This window comes from Podarcis bocagei, assembly GCF_964188305.1.
Source record: "Podarcis bocagei genome assembly, chromosome: 10".
In the NCBI taxonomy this organism is placed as follows: Eukaryota; Metazoa; Chordata; class Lepidosauria; order Squamata; family Lacertidae; genus Podarcis; species Podarcis bocagei.
In genome coordinates, this window is record NC_138135.1 from 8,207,146 (window position 1) to 8,227,158 (window position 20,013).

At 47.3% G+C, this 20,013-nt stretch overlaps 1 protein-coding gene and 2 long non-coding RNA genes across 3 annotated transcripts in view; 2 read left to right on the top strand and 1 right to left on the bottom strand.

The window, feature by feature from the left end:
• LOC308595907 overlaps positions 1–14,321 on the top strand; it is a 37,152-nt gene extending 22,831 nt beyond the window's left edge. The window contains exons 2-3 of the long non-coding RNA XR_014012203.1: positions 8,307–8,408; positions 14,228–14,321. This is a non-coding gene — a long non-coding RNA (uncharacterized lncRNA). The remainder of the gene's footprint in view (positions 1–8,306; positions 8,409–14,227) is intronic.
• Positions 5,504–6,970, top strand: LOC308595941. Its single transcript, XR_014012240.1, has 2 exons — positions 5,504–5,572; positions 5,799–6,970. It is a non-coding gene; the product is annotated as an uncharacterized lncRNA (long non-coding RNA).
• LOC308595588 (DNA excision repair protein ERCC-6-like) lies at positions 13,948–19,543 on the bottom strand. The gene is made up of 2 exons (XM_081210005.1): positions 19,380–19,543; positions 13,948–16,861 (listed from the first exon to the last, which is right to left on the bottom strand). Exons 1-2 carry the CDS (start codon positions 19,433–19,435, stop codon positions 14,731–14,733), a joined length of 2,187 nt encoding a protein of 728 aa, XP_081066131.1. The 5' UTR covers positions 19,436–19,543; the 3' UTR covers positions 13,948–14,730.
• Between the last annotated feature and the right edge of the window lie 470 nt (positions 19,544–20,013).

Genomic DNA, 20,013 nt, shown 5'->3' on the forward strand with positions numbered 1-20,013 from the left:
TCCAACCCCCTTTCAATGCAGGAATCTTTTGTCCAACATGGGGTTTGAACCCACAGACCAGAGATTCAGAGTCTCACGATTTACTAACTTGAACTTCTGGGTCCAAATACCACCACCTTTACTCACTCCTTGCCGTTATCAGCCTGGAAACAAAGCAAAGCAGCTTCACCTGTTGATCTCTGCCTGTCCTGCAGCTGCTCAAGGCATGGTGCCCCCTGCGTTGCAGAGGGTCGGACTAGATGATCTCTGGGTCCCTCTGTGATTCTGTGAAAAGAGAGGTCTCCTGGTCTGAGAAGCCTCCTGAACTTCCTGGTTCATTTGGAAGCCACGGTGGAGTTCTCCGTGACGCAGAGTTGTTATCACTAGAATCAGACAGTGGATAAGCACGAACGAACAGGCAGATATTCTAAACCACGCAGCGCACAGGAGCTTTTTCCATGCAACAATGCGTGATCGCCATCAAAGGACTTCCCGGCTTGTTGTGAAGCTTGAGCATTTGGCAGCTCTCCTGTGCATAATTATATACCTGCCGTTCTGACATGTGTACTTACAAAGGCGGAAGGCAGAAATGCCCGGAGCTTCAACAAAAGAAACTACAGTTTCCAGGAAGCTAAAGAGACCCCAAGGGACGCGGGTGGCGCTGTGGGTTAAACCACAGAACCTAGGACTTGCCAATCAGAAGGTCGGCGGTTCGAATCCCCGCAAAGGGGTGAGCTCCCGTTGCTCTGTCCCTGCTCCTGCCAACCTAGCACTTTGAAAGCACGTCTAAGTGCAAGTAGATAAATAGGTACCACTCCGGCGGGAAGGTAAACGGCATTTCCGTGCACTGCTCTGGTTCACCAGAAGCGGCTTAGTCATGCTGGCCACATGACCCGGAAGCTGTACGCCGGCTCCTTCGGCCAGTAAAGCAAGATGAGCGCCACAACCCCAGAGTTGTCCGCGACTGGACCTAATGGTCAGGGGTCCCTTTACCTTTAAAGAGACCCCAATCAGTATTTGATCATGCTTTTCTAAAGAGAGCAAGCTGGTTGTTTTCCGACGCTGCTTCGCTGGGGTGGAGACCCACGTGGCATTCGCCTTTGCAAATTGTGCCTGTTCTGAATCAAGGAAGCTGTTCTCCCCTCTCCACCAGAGCCGGCATTTGGAACTGATTACTGGGGCCTGGGAGTCCCTCTAAGTACTTTAGGGCAGGCAAAGAACAGGCAAACAGCACGTAGCAAGCGCGTAATGATATTAATGAGAGACGGGTCTGGCTTTGAAGAAAGGCTCCATAAGGGTTGGGATGTGGTGGTGGGGATGAGCTTAGATGCACACACACAGAGAAACACACCCCTCCAGACCCTCCAAGTGTCCCTGTTTGCCAGGGACAGTCCCGGATTTACAGAAACCATCCCGGTTTCTGATTTGATCCCAAAAAGTCACTCTTTTCCTTGTTGTTGTTTAGTCGTGTCCGACGCTTCATGACCCCCTGGACCAGAGCACGCCAGGCACTCCTGTCTTCCACTGCCTCCCACAGTTTAGTCAAACTCATGCTGGTAGCTTCGAGAACACTGTCCCACCATCTCGTCCTCTGTCGTCCCCTTCTCCTTGTGCCCTCCATCTTTCCCAACATCAGGGTCTTTTCCAGGGAGTCTTCTCTTCTCATGAGGTGGCCAAATTCTTGGAGCCTCAGCTTCAGGATCTGTCCTTCCAGTGAGCACTCAGGGCAGATTTCCTTCAGAATGGAGAGGTTTGATCTTCTTGCAGTCCATGGGACTCTCAAGAGTCTCCTCTAGCACCAGAATTCAAAAGCATCCATTCTTCGGGGATCAGGCTTCTTTATGGTCCAGCTCTCACTTCCATACATCACTACTGGGAAAACCATAGCTTGAACTATATGGACCTTTGTCAAAATAAAAAAAATTCCTTCCTGTAGCACCTTAAAGACCAACTAAGTTAGTTCTTGGTATGAGCTTTCGTGTGCATGCACACTTCTTCAGATACCCTTCAGATACCCTTCAGATATTCTTCAGGTATCTGAAGAAGTGTGCATGCACACGAAAGCTCATACCAAGAACTAACTTAGTTGGTCTTTAAGGTGCTACAGGAAGGAATTTTTTTTATTTTGACTATGGCAGACCAACACGGCTACCTATCTACAACTGGATATATGGACCTTTGTTAGCAAGGTGATGTCTCTGCTTTTTAAGATGCTGTCTAGGTTTGTCATCTTTTCCTTAGCATGTCCCTATTTTCACTGGAGAAATGTTGGAGGGTATAGAGTTATCTGATCCCAGAACCATCTGAAGGCAGCCCAATATAGGGAAGTTTTTTAAAAAATGTTTAATGTTTTATTATGTTTTTATATATGTTGGAAGCCACCTAGAGTGTCTGGGGCAACCCAGTCAGATGGGCAAGGTATAAATATTATTATTATTATTGTTATTGTTATTTAATAGGTAAAGGGACCCCTGACCATTAGGTCCAGTCGTGGCCGACTCTGGGGTTGCGGCGCTCATCTCGCTTTATTAGCCGAGGGAGCCGGCGTACAGCTTCCGGGTCATGTGGCCAGCATGACTAAGCCGCTTCTGGAGAACCAGAGCAGCACACGGAAACACCGTTTACCTTCCCGCTGGAGTGGTATCTATTTATCTACTTGCACTCTGATGTGCTTTCGAACTGCTAGGTTGGCAGGAGCAGGGACCGAGCAACGGGAGCTCACCCCATCGCGGGGATTCGAACCGCCGACCTTCTGATCAGCAAGTCCTAGGCTCTGTGGTTTAACCCTCAGCGCCACAGTGCTGCTCTTATTATTGAATAGGCTGCCCCTATTTCCATCAGAGAAATGTTGGAGGGTATCCTCCTCCTCATAGCTGACCCCTTGTCTCTAGGACAACCAGAAATGTGAAAGGAAAAGGCGGGTTTCGTGTATCTTTAATTGGAAGGAGGATCTGTACTGAGCCGGTACAGTTCGGCCATGCAAAGCGAAGGGAAACTTGCACCTTTTTTTGGCAACCAGCTCCCGTACTCGGATATTTAAGGTATAGGAAGTGATTTTGCCTTTGCATCGCTCTGGCCCAGAAGCGGCCCGGCCCATTTTGTTGTCTGAGGCAAAACAGGAAAGTGCAAAACTGCTTTAAAATTCTCCTCCATTCCTAGTTTTTTGGGGGGAACCTCAAATTTTGCAGCAGTGTGAACAATCTTTAGGGAGACACACCTTGGAAAACACCCCCCAGAATGTTGGAATATGCAGAAATGGTGAGACTGACGGGACAGATCAGAAACCAGAAAGACCAAGTATTCTTAAAAGGCTGGAATAGCTTTCTAACATGCTGGAGAGGTCATTGTAAACAGCTGAAATCATTGGCAGGAATACGATGACACTTGTAACATACTATGGATACTATGATAATGTAACAGATGAGTTACGGTAAAAGATGCAGGAATAAAATTTAGAACTGGAACCCCTGGAGGGAAGGAAGGTTCAGAAGAACCCCTTTTTTCATGTGTGAAAATGTTATGTTTATGGTGTATAAGTTTTATGTAAAACTAATAAAATTTTATTTTTAAAAAGACAAAAAAAGACCCCCAGACACTCAGATTAATGAAGAAATGGTGGTCCTCAGTGCCCATAGGATACTGACTGAATGCTGGGTGGGTGGGAAACCCAGGAAGAGGGGAGACTGGAGTGGAATGGAGCAGCATAGTAATCCATAGGTCTACTCTCTACTGCTGAAGGAAATCAGCCCTGAGTGCTCACTGGAAGGACAGATCCTGAAGCTGAGGCTCCAAGACTTTGGCCACCTCATGAGAAGAGAAGACTCCCTGGAAAAGACCCTGATGTTGGGAAAGATTGAGGGCACAAGGAGAAGGGGATGACGGAGGACGAGATGGTGGGATAGTGTTCTCGAAGCCACAAACATGAGTTTTACTAAACTGCGGGAGGCAGTGGAAGACAGGAGTGCCTGGCGTGCTCTGGTCCAGGGGGTCACGAAGAGTTGGACACGACTAAATGACCAAACAACAACAACTCTCTACTGCAACATTTTACTGCAGTTCCAACTTGCAGTCGTAACAATAACACACTTTCCCCAGGCGCCCTCCTGCCTCGTGGGGACTGTTCTCTCAAGAGACAACTACATTAGTACATTACATTTCCTGCAGATGTATCACGAGGCCACACCCAGAATTTTTTGGAACATTTCAACACTCCGAGAGATCCAACATCCAGTGTTTCCTGCAAGCCACGTGCTCAGGAAGGTACTGTGAGGAAAATTGGCTTTTGATTGCAGAAGGGCTGCATCTCAGTGGGGGCAGCATTTGTTTTGCATGAAGGAAGTCCCAGGCTCAGTGTCCAGGTAGATCTGAGAGAATCTCCTGTCTGGAATCCGGGAGAGGAGCTGCCAGTCTGAGTGGGCAATACTGAGGTGGATGGACCAGTGCTCCGATTTAGTATCCCTCCAGTTTCCCTGGTGTTTTTCTGGCGATACTGAAAAAGAAAAAAGCAGTGGCAGCAGCCTGCACACTCTCGGGAACAAGGGAACATGTGTGGGTTGTAGGAAAAGCTACAACCACACGCCACACTATTGGTGTTCCCGAGAGAAAACACCTCTGGATTAAAAGCGTGTCTGGAGGCGGTTGGAGGATGGATGGCGGCTAACAGATTGCGGCTGAATCCTGACAAGACAGAAGTACTGTTTCTGGGGGACAGGAGGCAGGCGGGTGTGGAGGACTCCCTGGTCCTGAATGGGGTAACTGTGCCCCTGTGTGAAGGACCAGGTGCGCAGCCTGGGAGTCATCCTGGACTCACAGCTGTCCATGGAGGCGCAGGTCAATTCTGTATCCAGGGCAGCTGTCTACCAACTCCACCTGGTACGCAGGCTGAGACCCTATCTGCCTGCGGACTTCCTCGCCAGAGTGGTGCATGCTCTGGTTATCTGTCGCTTGGACTGCTGCAATGCGCTCTATGTGGGGCTACCTTTGAAGGTGACCCAGAAACTACAACTAATCCGGAATGTGGCAGCTAGACTGGTGACTGGAAGCGAACACCGAGACCACATAACACCAGTCCTGAAAGACCTACATTGGCTCCCAGTCAGTTTCCGAGCACAATTCAAAGTGTTGGTGCTGAACTTTAAAGCCCTAAACGGCCTCGGTCCAGTATACCTGAAGGAGCGTCTCCACCTCCATCGTTCTGCCCAACACTTAGGTCCAGCTCCGAGGGTCTTCTGGCTTTTCCCTCCCTGCGAGAAGCCAAGTTACAGGGAACCAGGCAGAGGGCCTTCTCGGTAGTGGCACCCGCCCTGTGGAACACCCTCCCACCACATGTCAAATAGAACAACAACTACCAGACTTTTAGAAGACATCTGAAGGCAGCCCTGTTCAGGGAAGCTTTTGATGTTTAATGGACTATTGTATTTTAGTGTTCTGCTGGAAGCCGCCCAGAGTGGCTGGGGAAACCCAGCCAGATGGGCAGGGTATAAATAATAAATGATGATGATGATGATGATGATTAAAGCCACAGGTTCAAAGCCATACTTAACCACAAATTCCGCCTAGCCATCTTCAGCAAATCACTACCTGCCCAAATCAGGTGTTCCCAACCTGCTGCACTGCGGCTCCTGTCACCCCCAGCCTGCCCCCCACCCAGAGGAGCACTGATAATTCATTGTGATTCCTGCACCTCAGGGGGTTAGACTAGATGACCCCTGGGGTCCCTGCCAACTCTACAATTGTGTGATTCAATGACTCCATAATTCCCTGTGCCATAACTAGGAATTCAAAGGTGGAATTGATGTCCGGGGGGGGATTTCCGAAAGGCGGTGCTTTGCCCTGGATCTTAGGCAAGCCAATCGAAAAATTGCATTTATTTGACGTTATTGTAATAACAGCTCAACAATTTCAGGGTTTTCCTTAAAAATGCTCAACAATTAAAGGCATACCTTGGTTCTCAAACGCCTTGGTAGTCGTACGTTTTGGGTCCCGAATGCTGAAAACCCGGAAGTGTTCCGGTTTTTGAATGTTCTTTGGAACACAAACATCCGACGTTGCTTCTGCGGCTGCTGTTTGAGTGCAGGAAGCTCCTGCAGCCACTTGGAAGCTGTGCCTTGGTTTTCAAACATATTTGGAAGCTGAATGGACTTCCAGAACGGATTGCGTTTGAGAAGCAAGGGATGGCTGTGTTTGGGTTTCCAGAAAAAGCTCAACAACGTTCGCAGTGTCCTGGTTTTTACTATGGGGAATAGGGCAACCGTAGCTGCAACCCCACAAATTTTACGCAAGCCTTCCCCCCATATACACTGAAGAACTGTGCCACAAAATTTGGAGCCGTGCAAATTTGGAAGGATTGCTGTGGTTTGTTTTGAAATAAAAAATTAAAGTCTTATATACCGTATATATAACAAATGTTCATGGATTTGCCAGGCAAACATGTACATAAATGTATGGGCCACATGTCTGAGGCAGCACAGGAGGGCAGCCCTGGAGCCATTTTGGCTCCCAAACTGACCAAATGTTTTCTCTGCAAGGTCAAAGGGAAATGGAAAAGCCCCCCCATTGTCTTTTCATTCACAAATCCGTCTTAAGGGTATGTCTGTGTATGAATAGGGCGAGCCTGTGACCTGGCTCAGGAACTAAGTATTTATCACTACAAAAGAATGGCCAGGCTCCCCAGGGTATCCAATCAAGTAAGCATTAACAGGTCACCTGCCAGACAGGAGGTAAACAACACACTCAGATTTCTGCTGTAGACCACCCTTTCTGTGTTGTAGGTATGATGTGTCTGGGGGTGGTCTTGAGCTACACCCCTTCTGTGATGTATGTATGATGTTTCTGGGGGTGGTCTTGGACTCCAGGGTGGGCAATTTAAAATGTCTATATAAGGGGGGGGCACACCTTGGTTCTGGGTCCTCCTCCTTTCCTGCGTGTGAGGGGAGCACCCTGTTGCAACAGTTCAATAAAGATCAGGCTTACGAGCTGCTTTGCTTCTCAATATTCTCTGGTTGGCCTCTGTTCTTTTCTCCGACCGATGGACAGGGGCGCCGACTTATAAAAAATATTGGGGGAGCCCGCGAAAGCTCATGAATAATTAATAAGCTCATGAATATGCAGATAAAGTGGCGCCGCCTCCTCGTGAGCGAATAGGGGAGAGCGTGCTGCGCCTATTAATCAGCTCCGAAGGAAATTGGGTGGAGCTTTTGCTCGGGAGGGAGGGCAGGAGGCATGCAGCCCGACCCTGTGCATTTTGGGCTGGGGGAGGGGCGGCGGTGGCGCTCTGCTGGAGGGGCGTCCGAGATTATTGGGGGGGCGGAGCCCCCCAAACGAATTTTTGAGGGGGCTCGGGCCCCCTCAGGCCCCATGGAGTCGGCGCCTATGCCGATGGAGAACCTACAAAGGACTCTATAAGGGCTCTTGTGTCCCCCATAAGGGAATAAGGGCAGGTTTCATTTATTACAGCTTGTTCTGGGAAATGGGCATCAGGTAAAAGCACAAACCAGAGTGAATTTCTCTCCATCCCTAAGTCAGAGGAGGAGTCTAGTCTGTTGCTACTAAAGCAACAATGCTTGCAATACTGTTTTTCGCTCCATAAGACGCACTTTTTTCTTGCTAAAACGTAAGGGGAAATGTCTGTGCATCTTATGCAGCGAATGCGTGGTCCCTGGAGCCTAATTGCTCAGGGGCAAAAAGCAGATCATCCTTTTTTTTTTTTTTTTTTGAAAGAGGGAAGTGGGTGTTGAAAGAAATCTGCTGATCGTTTGCCGATTGGGGAGAGAGATAAGGGACGCTAGAGATAAAGGAGGCTGCCTGGGAGGGGGGACGTAAAGATAGCAAACTTGCCAAGGGGGAAACAGGAAGACTAAAGCAGTAAGGAGAGAAATTAGAAGAAAAGGAGGAGCAAAAAACTGCTCCAGCTAAGGAAAAGACACTAAGGCAAATAAGAGTGTTGAAAGGAAGCAGCTGATCGGTGGGATCGGAAGAGAGATAAGGGACGCTAGCGGAAGCTGCCTGGGAGGGGGGAGGTAAAAGCCCATGGATCCTCAGGAGTTTTGCATTGGGTCACCCCAAATTCACCATCAGATCACATAGCATGTCCACGGCTACAGCCTGCACCAAAGAAATCATGCACCCACTGTTGTGTGGGGCCGCAATGGCGCAAAAACGTGGTTACAAAGCACGGATCCACATGGATCCTCAGGATTTTTGCATTGGGTCACCCCAAATTCACCATCAGATCACATGTCTGTGGCCACAGCCTGAACCACAAAAATCATACCTCCACCGTTTCGTTCAGAATATTTTCTCTCTCGTTTTCCTCCTCTAAAAACTAGGTGCGTCTTATGGTCAGGTGCATCTTATGGAGCGAATAATACGGTGCCTGAGCTGGGGACGACAGACAGAAAGGGAACCTATCCTTTCTGATTCCCTCGTAAGTAACAGCCTTCTCTCTCTCAGGCTTTCCTTCCTTCCTTCCTGCTGCTGCTGCCGTTTTGTTCTTTTGTTAAGCTCAGGACTGCCTGATGGCCACATGGAAGCTTGTACAGTGGCACCTTGGGTTAAGTACCGTACTTAATTCGTTCCAGAGGTCCGTTCTTAACCTGAAACTCTTCTTAACCTGAAGCACCACTTTAACTAATGGGGCCTCCCACTGCTGCTGCGCCGCCGGAGCACGATTTCTGTTCTCATCCTGAAGCAAAGTTCTTAACCTGAAGCACTATTTCTGGGTTAGCGGAGTCTGTAACCTGAAGCGTATGTAACCTGAAGCGTCTGGAACCTGAGGTACCACTGTACGTACATACACACACTCACAGACACACACACACTCACAGACACACACATATATCATATACATATACATATACATATACATATACATATACATATACATATACATACAGTGGTACCTCGGATTAAGAACTTAATTCGTTCTGGAGGTCCGTTCTTAACCTGAAACTGTTCTTAACCTGAAACACCACTTTAACTAATGGGGCCTCCTGCTGCTGCCGCGCCACTGGAGCACAATTTCTGTTCTCACCCTGAAGCAAAGTTCTTAACCTGAAGCATTATTTCTGGGTTAGCGGAGTCTGTAACCTGAAGCGAATGTAACCTGAAGTGTCTGGAACCTGAGGTACCACTGCACATACATACACACACTCACAGACACACACACACTCACAGACACACACATATATCACATACATATACATATACATATACATATACATATACATATACATATACATAGAGTGGTACCTCGGATTAAGAACTTAATTCGTTCTGGAGGTCCGTTCTTAACCTGAAACTGTTCTTAACCTGAAGCACCACTTTAACTAATGGGGCCTCCTGCTGCCGCCGTGCCACTGGAGCACAATTTCAAACTCAGCCAAGAGCATAAGGTCAAACAGATTCCTCACTGGCCTTGCAGACAACTTCATTGTCCAGAAAGTGGGAGAAGCAACAAGAGGAACAGCCATTTTAGATCTGGTCCTAACCAATGTTGATGACCTGGTTAGTGGGGTAGAAGTGGAAGGATCATTAGGCGCGAGTGATCATGCTCTTCTGAAGTTTACTATACAGCGGAAAGGAGCAGCCAAGCATACTAGGACTCAATTTCTTGACTTTAAGAAAGCCGACTTCATAAAACTTAGGGAAGTGCTGGGTGAGATCCCATGGACAGCAATACTAAAAGGAAAGGGAGTTCATGATGGCTGGGAGTTTGTTAAGAGGGAGATAGTAAAAGCACAACGTCAGGCAATACCAATGAGACGGAAACATGGAAGGTGCCTAAAGAAGCCAGGGTGGCTATCTAAAGAACTTTTAACTGAATTAAGATTAAAAAAGGATGTGTACAAAAAATGGAAAAGGGGGGAAACCACCAAAGAGGAATTCAAACAAATAGCCAGCACGTGTAGACACAAAGTCAAAAAAGCTAAAGCACAGAATGAACTCAGGCTTGCTAGAGAGGTTAAAAGCAACAAAAAAGGCTTTTATGGGTATGTTCGTAGCAAAAGGAAGAACAAAGAAACAGTGGGGTCACTCAGAGGAGAAGATGGTGAAATGCAAACAGGGGACACAGAAAGGGCTGAACTCCTCAATGCCTTCTTTGCCTCAGTCTTCTCCGATAAAGAAAACAATGCCCCACCTGAAGAATTTGGAGCAAATGATTCTGCAAAGGAAACACAGCCCAGAATAACTAAGGAGACAGTACAAGAATATTTGGCTAGTTTAGATGTATTCAAGTCTCCAGGGCCAGATGAACTGCATCCAAGAGTATTAAAAGAACTGGCAGATGTGATCTCAGAACCACTGGCAGTCATCTTCGAGAAATCCTGGAGAACAGGCGAAGTCCCGGCAGACTGGAGGAGGGCAAATGTTGTCCCTATTTTCAAAAAGGGGAAAAGAGAGGACCCAAATAATTACCGCCCAGTCAGTCTGACATCAATAGCAGGGAAGATTCTGGAGCAGATCATTAAGCAAACAGTCTGTGAGCACCTAGAAAGGAATGCTGTGATCACCAATAGTCAGCATGGATTTCTGAAAAATAAGTCATGTCAGACTAACCTGATCTCATTTTTTGACAGAATTACAAGCCTGGTAGATGAAGGGAACTCAGTGGATATAGCCTACCTTGATTTCAGTAAGGCATTTGACAAGGTGCCCCATGATATTCTTGTAAAGAAGCTGGTAAAATGCGGTCTTGACTCTGCTACCACTCAGTGGATTTGTAACTGGCTGACTGACCGAACCCAAAGGGTGCTCATCAATGGTTCCTCTTCATCCTGGAGAAGAGTGACTAGTGGGGTGCCACAGGGTTCTGTCTTGGGCCCGGTCTTATTTAACATCTTTATCAACGACTTGGATGATGGACTCAAGGGCATCCTGATCAAATTTGCAGATGACACCAAACTGGGAGGGGTGGCTAACACCCCAGAGGACAGGATCACACTTCAAAACGACCTTGACAGATTAGAGAACTGGGCAAAAACAAACAAAATGAATTTTAACAGGGAGAAATGTAAAGTATTGCACTTGGGCAAAAAAAATGAGAGGCACAAATACAAGATGGGTGACACCTGGCTTGAGAGCAGTACATGTGAAAAGGATCTAGGAGTCTTGGTTGACCACAAACTTGACATGAGCCAACAGTGTGACGCGGCAGCTAAAAAAGCCAATGCAATCCTGGGCTGCATCAATAGGAGTATAGCATCTAGATCAAGGGAAGTAATAGTGCCACTGTATTCTGCTCTGGTCAGACCACACCTGGAGTACTGTGTCCAGTTCTGGGCACCACAATTCAAGAAGGACACTGACAAACTGGAACGTGTCCAGAGGAGGGCAACCAAAATGGTCAAAGGCCTGGAAACGATGCCTTATGAGGAACGGCTAAGGGAGCTGGGCATGTTTAGCCTGGAGAAGAGGAGGTTAAGGGGTGATATGATAGTCATGTTCAAATATATAAAAGGATGTCACATAGAGGAGGGAGAAAGGTTGTTTTCTGCTGCTCCAGAGAAGCGGACACGGAGCAATGGATCCAAACTACAAGAAAGAAGATTCCACCTAAACATTAGGAAGAACTTCCTGACAGTAAGAGCTGTTTGACAGTGGAATTTGCTGCCAAGGAGTGTGGTGGAGTCTCCTGCTTTGGAGGTCTTTAAGCAGAGGCTTGACAACCATATGTCAGGAGTGCTCTGATGGTGTTTCCTGCTTGGCAGGGGGTTGGACTCGATGGCCCTTGTGGTCTCTTCCAACTCTATGATTCTATGATTCTATGATTCTATGATTCTGTTCTCACCCTGAAGCAAAGTTCTTAACCTGAAGCATTATTTCTGGGTTAGCGGAGTCTGTAACCTGAAGCGAATGTAACCTGAAGTGTATGTAACCTGAGGTACCACTGTACTCAGAATGGCTTTGTTTGCCAGGAGTAACAAACTTTGGGCTCCTTTATTCCATAAAGAAGCCTTAACAATTGATTTCTGCCCTGCGCTTGCAGCATCTATTCCAAATTGGGACAAAGCCCTGCAAAAGTCAAGGGCCTGTGTTTTATCTGGGGCTGGGGGGGGGTCGTTCCCCGACCTTCCCTTGGGACCCAGGCGAGACCCTCTTCCTCGGTTTCCCTGCTCCTTTCTTTGCAGCCAGCCGCATTGCCAGAGGCAACTTTTGCTGGCGTGGGCTCTTGTGATAACAGGATTCCATCCCTGGGCCAGCCACATTTTGCTTTCCTTGGCCAGGAGGAGAGAACAATGGTCCGGGAGCACGCCAGGAAACTCTAATAAATGGGATGAAAATATCTCAGAAAGGCACGCATGGGGCCCGCAAATTATTTATAAACGGCATTTCAGGCCGGCGTAAAGGGCAGGTGAGGAGGTCAGAAAAAACACAAGACCCAGCCCAAGCCCGGCTGGAAAAAAAACAGAGAGAAAGAAAAATTGGCGCCATTTCAGAGCGAATGGTAAAAAAAAGGGCTGCACTCAGGGGAAAAACGCACAAAGGGAATTTTCCACCCTTCTCGGGCCTTTTTCAACCCTTCTGTAATTCACTTGTCCACTCAGAAGCAAAACAGACAGGATTCAGCGGGGTTTACTTCTAGGTAGGATTCAAGGCTAAGTCCTGCTCCATGGCCATAGAATCATATACAGTGGTACCCTGGTTCTCAAACTTAATCTGTTCTGGAAGTCTGTTCCAAAACCAAAGCGTTCCAAAACCAAGGCCCGCTTTCCCATAGAAAGTACAGTGGTACCTCAGGTTACATACACTTCAGGTTACAGACTCCGCTAACCCAAAAATAGTACTTCAGGTTAAGAACTTTGCTTCAGGATGAGAACAGAAATCGTGCTGTGGCAGCACGGCAGCAGCGGGAGGCCCCATTAGCTAAAGTGGTGCTTCAGGTTAAAGAACAGTTTCAGGTTAAGAACGGACCTCCGGAACAAATTAAATACTTAACCTGAGGTACCACTGTAATGCAAAATGGATTCATCCATTCCAGACTTTTAAAAACAACCCCTAAAACAGCAATTGAACATGAATTTTACTATCTAACGAGACCACTGATCCATAAAATGAAAGCAATAAACAATGTACTGCAGTCACACAATCAATCAGTAGCTGAACTGGGTTCCACCCAGTCACAAAAACAGAACAAACAGAGCCACAAAAGCAAAAATGCGAAATAAATAGCAAAAACAAGACCTCAGCGTAACACTCAAAACGGAAGCGTAACACTCAAAACGGAGCACGTTCGGCTTCTGAAAAAAGTTCGCAAACTGGAACATACACTTCCGGGTTTGCAGTGTTTGGGCTCCAAGTTGGTTGAGTACCAAGGCGTTTGAGAACCAAGGTACCACTGTAACGGCAGAATTGGAAGGGATGACAGCTAAAGAGTCCCTGACAGATGTCCATCCAGCCTCTGCTTAAAAACCTCCAGTGAAGGAGAGTCCAGAGCCTTTTGCACTGTTGAACGGCTCTTAATGTCACAGAGTTCTTGGCAATGTTTAGTTAGCATCTCCTTTGTTGTACCTCAGGTTACATACGTTTCAGGTTACAGACTCCACTAACCCAGAAATAGTGCTTCAGGTTAAGCGCTGGCCCCCGGCCTCTTAAGTGAGATGGGCGCACAACCCTAGAGTCGGACACGACTGGCCCATACGGGCAGGGGTACCTTTACTTTACCTATCCAATCACAGAACAATTCAGGATTTGGGCCTCTGCCACTGGACCTTAAACTCTGAGTCGTGATTCGCAGCTTGGAAGTTTAGACAGCCAATCACATTGGGAGTGGGAGTGGCCCCGGCCTTCAGAAATATATATAAGCAGTTGCTTTGCCCCTGTTGTCCAGTTTTGTTAGTTCAATAAAAGTTCTTGTGGTTATTGCTGTGTCTTGCTTTGTGGGACCCCACCTACACTTCAATCTTTATGAAGATTGCCCCTAAAACAACCCAGCTCCCTCTTCCAATAGCCCCAAATAATGCTCTCAACTCCAATATTAGCTTTTTAATCTGAAAAACTTTACTACTAGAAAAGACAGTTAAAGATGCATCTAAGTTTATGCAAGTAATTATTTTTAACAAGTGCTCAGAAGACAAATAGGAAGAACCCCAAAGAGCCATTTATTTCACTTTCTTGGGGCTCGTTTCATTTCCTCTCCCGCCAGCTGGAGAAAGGTAACTCCAAACAATTATATCCAGTCACTTATTGAGCTAAATGTGCTCCACTGCGTCTAATACAACATTTGTCCCTCTCATTTCCTTTTGGAGAGAAACAGTCATGGCTGATCCTTGCTAAACTTTGCGGAGTAACATGCAAACTATTACCTGGAACTAGAAGATTGTTCAGCTGCCAGCCATTCCTCCACTGAAGTCTACTCGTTCTTTGAAAGGGAAAATTTCAGCCTTGAACCGAGAATATATTCTCATCCTCCATTTTTCTGTGTGGACGCTGGTTTCTAATAATGCCCCAATAACACCCAACGAAGTTTACTGGAAAACCAACAGGAGAGTCAAATAAATTACTGGGACAAGGTGAGTTGTGGAAATTTGGCACCACCAAAAATCAACGTGGGGGAGGTACGTCTTTGGCTGCCCCTTCCTGAAGCAGGCCAACCAGAAATGAGTGAAGTCGAAAGCAAGTTGGTTGATAGAAAGGTCTCTGGAGGGGCAGAAAAACAGAAGTCTCTTGCTCAACTCCGGCAATCGCCAAAGTCCTACAGCAGCCGGCCTTCCCGGTAAGACAAACATTGCAATAAAGATCTAGGGAAGGCCTTCAATTACACGGAAGACATCTTGATGGGCGTTTCTGCTGTCTCGCATCTACGAGCTGAGACTCCAGTTGCACCAGTTCTTGGGCTTTCTGGACCCTGAGCTCGATGTACTGATGGGCCTCCTCGTCTTCCGGTTGCTCCTCGTGAGCCGTTTCACGCGAGTACATCAGGTCGTGATCCGATATGCCGAACATGTGCAAAGAGTGGAGATACGCAATGTGCTCGTCCAGCTGCAAGTCCGAATTCCTTTGGTTGGCATGCAAAGACTGGAGCTGCAGTTGCGTCACCGAACTCCTGGTATCTTCCAGCGTGAACAGTTCCCTCAGCTCCTGCTTGGTGAAATACCTGTAGGGGTTCTTCTTATCGCCCGTGCCCTGCCGTATGAGCGAGTCCTTGAAGACTTGGCGCCGGTAGATCCTTTCCTCCACCGTCCCACAGGTGATGAGCCTGTAGATCACAACGTTCTCCTTCTGCCCGATCCTGTAAGCCCGGTCGACGGCTTGGGCATCCGTGGCGGGGTTCCAGCTGGGGTCAAAGATCACCACGCGGGAAGCAGCAGTTAAGGTGAGCCCAACGCCGCCCACCTGCGTGGTCAGGAGGAAGACCGAATAGCCTTTGTCGTTCTGAAACGCGCCAATCCTCTTCTCCCGCTCCGCTAGGCAAGTCACCGTCCCGTCGATACGCATCACCTTAAAACGCCGATGCGTCAAGATGCATTCTATGATATCGAGCATTTTCCTCGACTGGGAGAACACGAGAGTTTGATGCCCTTCTTCCCGCAGATTCTCCAGCAGCGCCAAGAGGAACCTCAACTTGCCGGACTCCTCGATCAGAACCTGACTGGGCACGTGTTTGATTTCCCGGGTCATGTCAGAAACGGCCCCAGCTTCCCCTTCCTCTTGCTCAGAGTAGCCCGAGACCTCCAAGCCGAGCTGGATGCAAGCTTGCGCCGACAGAAGCCTGGGGTGATCACACAGTTTCTTCAAGACAGTCAACTCCGCCAACGGGGAACGAGTCGTCATGAGCAACTCCTTGATATGGTCCAAGTCGAGGAAGTTCCTATAGATTTCTTCTTGCATGGGCGCTAGGTAAACCCACACAATGAAGTCGTTTTTCCTCGGGAGAGACGGCATCTCTAGGACAGCAGTGCTGTTCTCCTCTCCCAGCGAACAGCTTTCTCGTTCTGAGCTCTGCGTCTGTATCGTGCCTTTACTTCGCCGCAAGAAATATGGCTGAATGATGGTCATCAGGTTCTCGGAGATCTTAAGGCCTAGGGCTTTTTCTCCGGGAGTTGCGTCCTTCTCCCGTGCCTTGGTGATGGGGTTTTCATACTCCATCCGGAAGGTTTTGGCTGTGCCAAGCAGTGCCCCTTGGCAAGCAAAATCAAAGAGAGCCCACAGCTCTCGTAGGTTGTTCTGCACTGGCGTCCCTGTGAGGAGGATGCGGTTTTTGGCGGGGATGGCATACACCGATTTGGTGGTTTTAGCCGACGGCGATTTAATCTTGTGCGCTTCGTCCAAGATGATGTAGTCCCAGACAAACTCCTGCTGGTCTGAAGTGGAGAGCTGTTCACAGTTGGCCAAGATCATCTGGTACGAGGTGAGGAGGACCCCCTTTTTGTTCTGCACCCGTTCCAGGTTTTGGCGCCGTTCCTTCCGGCTAGTGCCGTGGAAAACCTTCACCCGGATTCCCGGGGCCCACTTGACAAACTCTTGCACCCAGTTGTTAACCAAGGTAACTGGCATGATGAGTAGCACGTGCCTGACCAGGTTGGCATCGAACATCCCTGAAAGAAAGGCGATGATCTGGATGGTCTTTCCCAAGCCCATGTCATCGGCCAGAATGCCACCTTTCCTTCCATCCCGGAAGAGACTGTACAAAAAGGCGACACCTTCCTTCTGATGCTCAAACAGCTTGTCGTGTATCTCCTTGTACAACAGGAGTCCACTCCGACAGACGTCCACATATTCATCCGACTCCTGATCCAAATCCAGGGTCACCAACTTCTCCTCGAGGTTTGTGATGCACCCCTTCAGACTTTCGCTGGGCTGGATTTCATCAGCCTGGCTGTAAAGTTTGAGGGATTCCTCCAGATTTCCGTTCATGGATTCTTGCTCTGCTTGGGTCACGTATCTGCAAGGCACAACATAATGACTGTTTAGAAGAGCAGGTGGGGGGGAAACCAAAAAATTGGGGGCTGCCAGTCCACTTTCTACAGGGATGGAGGACCTTTCTGGCTCCACAGGCCAGAGTTTACTGGTAGGCAGGGCTGTCAATCACCTGGCATCACAGGTGCAAGGTGCTTTGAAGTCCCCAAGTTGGGACTTCAAAGCACCTTGCAAGGAAGGTGTTTTCCTCCATTTTAGCAGGGGTTTCCACTGAGACCCCTTTCCTGAGCCAATCCTGCTGAACTAAGCAGGATTTAACCCCCACTCACCGACTGATGAGTGGAGATTAAATCCTGCAACGTTTGGCTATGCACCCCGTTCCCTGACTGCCAGGCAGACTCCTGTCTGCCATCTCGCCTGTCAAATGACATCACAACTCATGTCAGCTGGTGGGTGTGGTTGGGGGAGGGGAATGGTCTTTCAGGACAAATGGGACCCCCTGGTTGTTATTGTTTAATTATACAGTGGTACCTCGGGTTAAGTACTTAATTCGTTCCGGAGGTCTGTTCTTAACCTGAAACTGTTCTTAACCTGAAGCACCACTTTAGCTAATGGGGCCTCCTGCTGCCGCCGCACCGCCGGAGCCCGATTTCTGTTCTTATCCTGAAGCAAAGTTCTTAACCTGAAGCACTATTTCTGGGTTAGCGGAGTGTGTAACCTGAAGCGTATGTAACCCAAGGTACCACTGTACATTGAAATGGAAAATGTGTTTGTATGTATGGCAGGCAAACTTCAATTGAGCTAATCTAGAAATATCAACAACCTCAGATATGCAGATGACACAACTTTGATGGCAGAAAGTTAGGAGGAATTAAAGAGAGTGGAACAGACCAAACCACAGACATGCATCCCATAAAACGTCCACATGGTCATCTAATCCATCCGCTTGCATTTCAGGAATCTTTTGCCCAACATGAGACTCGAACCCAGAACCCTGAAATTGAGAGTCTTGCACTCTCTACTGACTAAGCTCTGCCTTACACCAAGTCAGACCATTGGTGCATTGGGATTAGTATTGTCTATGCTGACTGGACCATAAAGAAGGTTGATCGCCGAAGAATGGATGCTTTTGAATTCTGGTGCTGGAGGAGACTCTTGAGAGTCCCATGGACTGCAAGAAGATCAAACCTCTCCATTCTGAAGGAAATCAGCCCTGAATGCTTACTGGAAGGACAGATCCTGAAGCTGAGGCTCCAAGACTTTGACCACCTCATGAGAAGAGAAGACTCCCTGGAAAAGACCCTGATGTTGGGAAAGATGGAGGGCACAAGGAGAAGGGGACAACAGAGGATGAGATGGTTGGACAGTGTTCTCAAAGCTACCAGCATGAGTTTGACCAAACTGCAGGAGGCAGTGGAAGACAGGAGTGCCTGGCGTGCTCTGGTCCAGGGGGTCACCAAGCGTCGGACGCGACTAAATGACTAAACAACAACAACAACAACACTGGCAGCAGTTCTCCAAGTTTTCAGGAAGAGCCTGGGAAATCGAACCCACGACTTTTTGCATGCAAGGCAGATTCTTTCTTTTTAAAAAGGTTTTTCTATGCTTTTCAAATTTATATATTTCATTAATTTTACAATCATTTTAACGTTTCAAAGTCTGACTTCCTTCCCCCTCTTTCTGTGGTTCCTTATTTTTTTTTATCTTCTGCATATCCAAATTCATTTAATTAGCTACTTTAAATATGTACTCTTATGAAACTGCAGGTTATTACAATAGTCCTGCCAATGTTTTTATCTTTGCAACTTATCTGGAAATATTCAACAAACCATTTCCATTCTTTTATAAAAAGTTTGTCATCTTGATTTCTTATTCTTCCAGTAAGTTTCGCCATATCTGCATACAGTGGTGCCCCGCAATACAAATGCCTCGCAAGACGGAAAACTCACTAGACGAAAGTTTTCCGTTTTGGAGGTGCTTCGCAAAACGAATCTCCTATGGGCTTGCTTCGCAAGACGAAAATGTCTTGCGAGTTCCTGCGGGTTTTTTTTCCTTTCCCCCCCCCTTTTTCTAAGCCGCTAAGCCGCTTATCAGCTGATCCGATAAGCCGCTAAAAGCCGCTAATAGTGCTAATAGCGCTAATCCGCTAATCGTCAATAGGCTTGCTTCGCAAGACGAAAAAACCGCTAGACGAAGAGAATCACAGAACGGATTCTTTTCGTCTTGCGAGGCACCACTGTATTCCATAAGTTTTTGTATCCATTCTTCCTTTGCTGGGACCTCTGCTTTTCCCCATTTTTGGGCAAGCAGCATTCTTGCTACTGTAGAAGCATACATAAATATATTTCTATACAATTTAGGTAGTTCTGTCCCTATAATCCCCAAAATTCTTTTGCATTCTTTTGGGAATGCAAGACAGATTCTCTACCAATGAACCACGGCAGTTCCCTAGAGTTCTTACATAAGCCCTCCATCGCAGGCCGAAGCAGCACCGGGCAGACACTGGTTTGTCACCCGAGGGAGAATTCGGACAGGACTCTCACCTTTGATACTGCTCCACCTGCCTGCGAGACGTTTTCTTCTTCACTACTGTCATCATGGTGCTGCTGTGGAACCAGCCAGCAAGAAATCCGATCTAAGAACCCTGGAAACAAAGGAAAACAAGAGGTGAATAGGGTGGGAAGGATGGGTGAACCGAGAATCTTAAAAGTACTGAGGGTGATGTTGGAAGTGTAAAGAAAAAAGACGACACTTTTTCCATTTTTTTAAAAAAAGATATTTATTAAGATTTTCAAAGTATTACAAAATAAAAAATAGAAAAGAAAAATACAAAATAAAAATAGTTAAAAACAATCCAATCTTTCAATAACTTATCTTTCATTTGCTTATTTCCCGGACCTCCTCACGCCTCCCTTTTCTGTATTCCAGTTCAGTTTGTTGGTTCAGCAAATCCCTCTCCTCTTTGTTTATCCTAGTCTTCAATCTTAAAGTATTGTAACATTAGATTTTTACCTATTAATAGTCCATTTTCTCATATTCCCTTATAACGTTACAGCTATAAACCGCTTAGTTTCTATCCAACATCATTCTAACATTCATTAATTTTACAATATTTCTGTAAATAGTCTTTAAACTTTTTCCAATCATCTTCCACCGACTCTTCTCCCTGGTCTCGGA

Excerpts from the sequence above, each read along its gene's own strand:
- LOC308595588 (XM_081210005.1), bottom strand. The coding sequence starts at position 19,435 with ATGATGACAGTAGTGAAGAAGAAAACGTCTCGCAGGCAGGTGGAGCAG. Across the intron at positions 16,862-19,379 it reads CAGGTGGAGCAGTATCAAAG|ATACGTGACCCAAGCAGAGC; the intron begins GTGAGAGTCCTG and ends TGTGCCTTGCAG.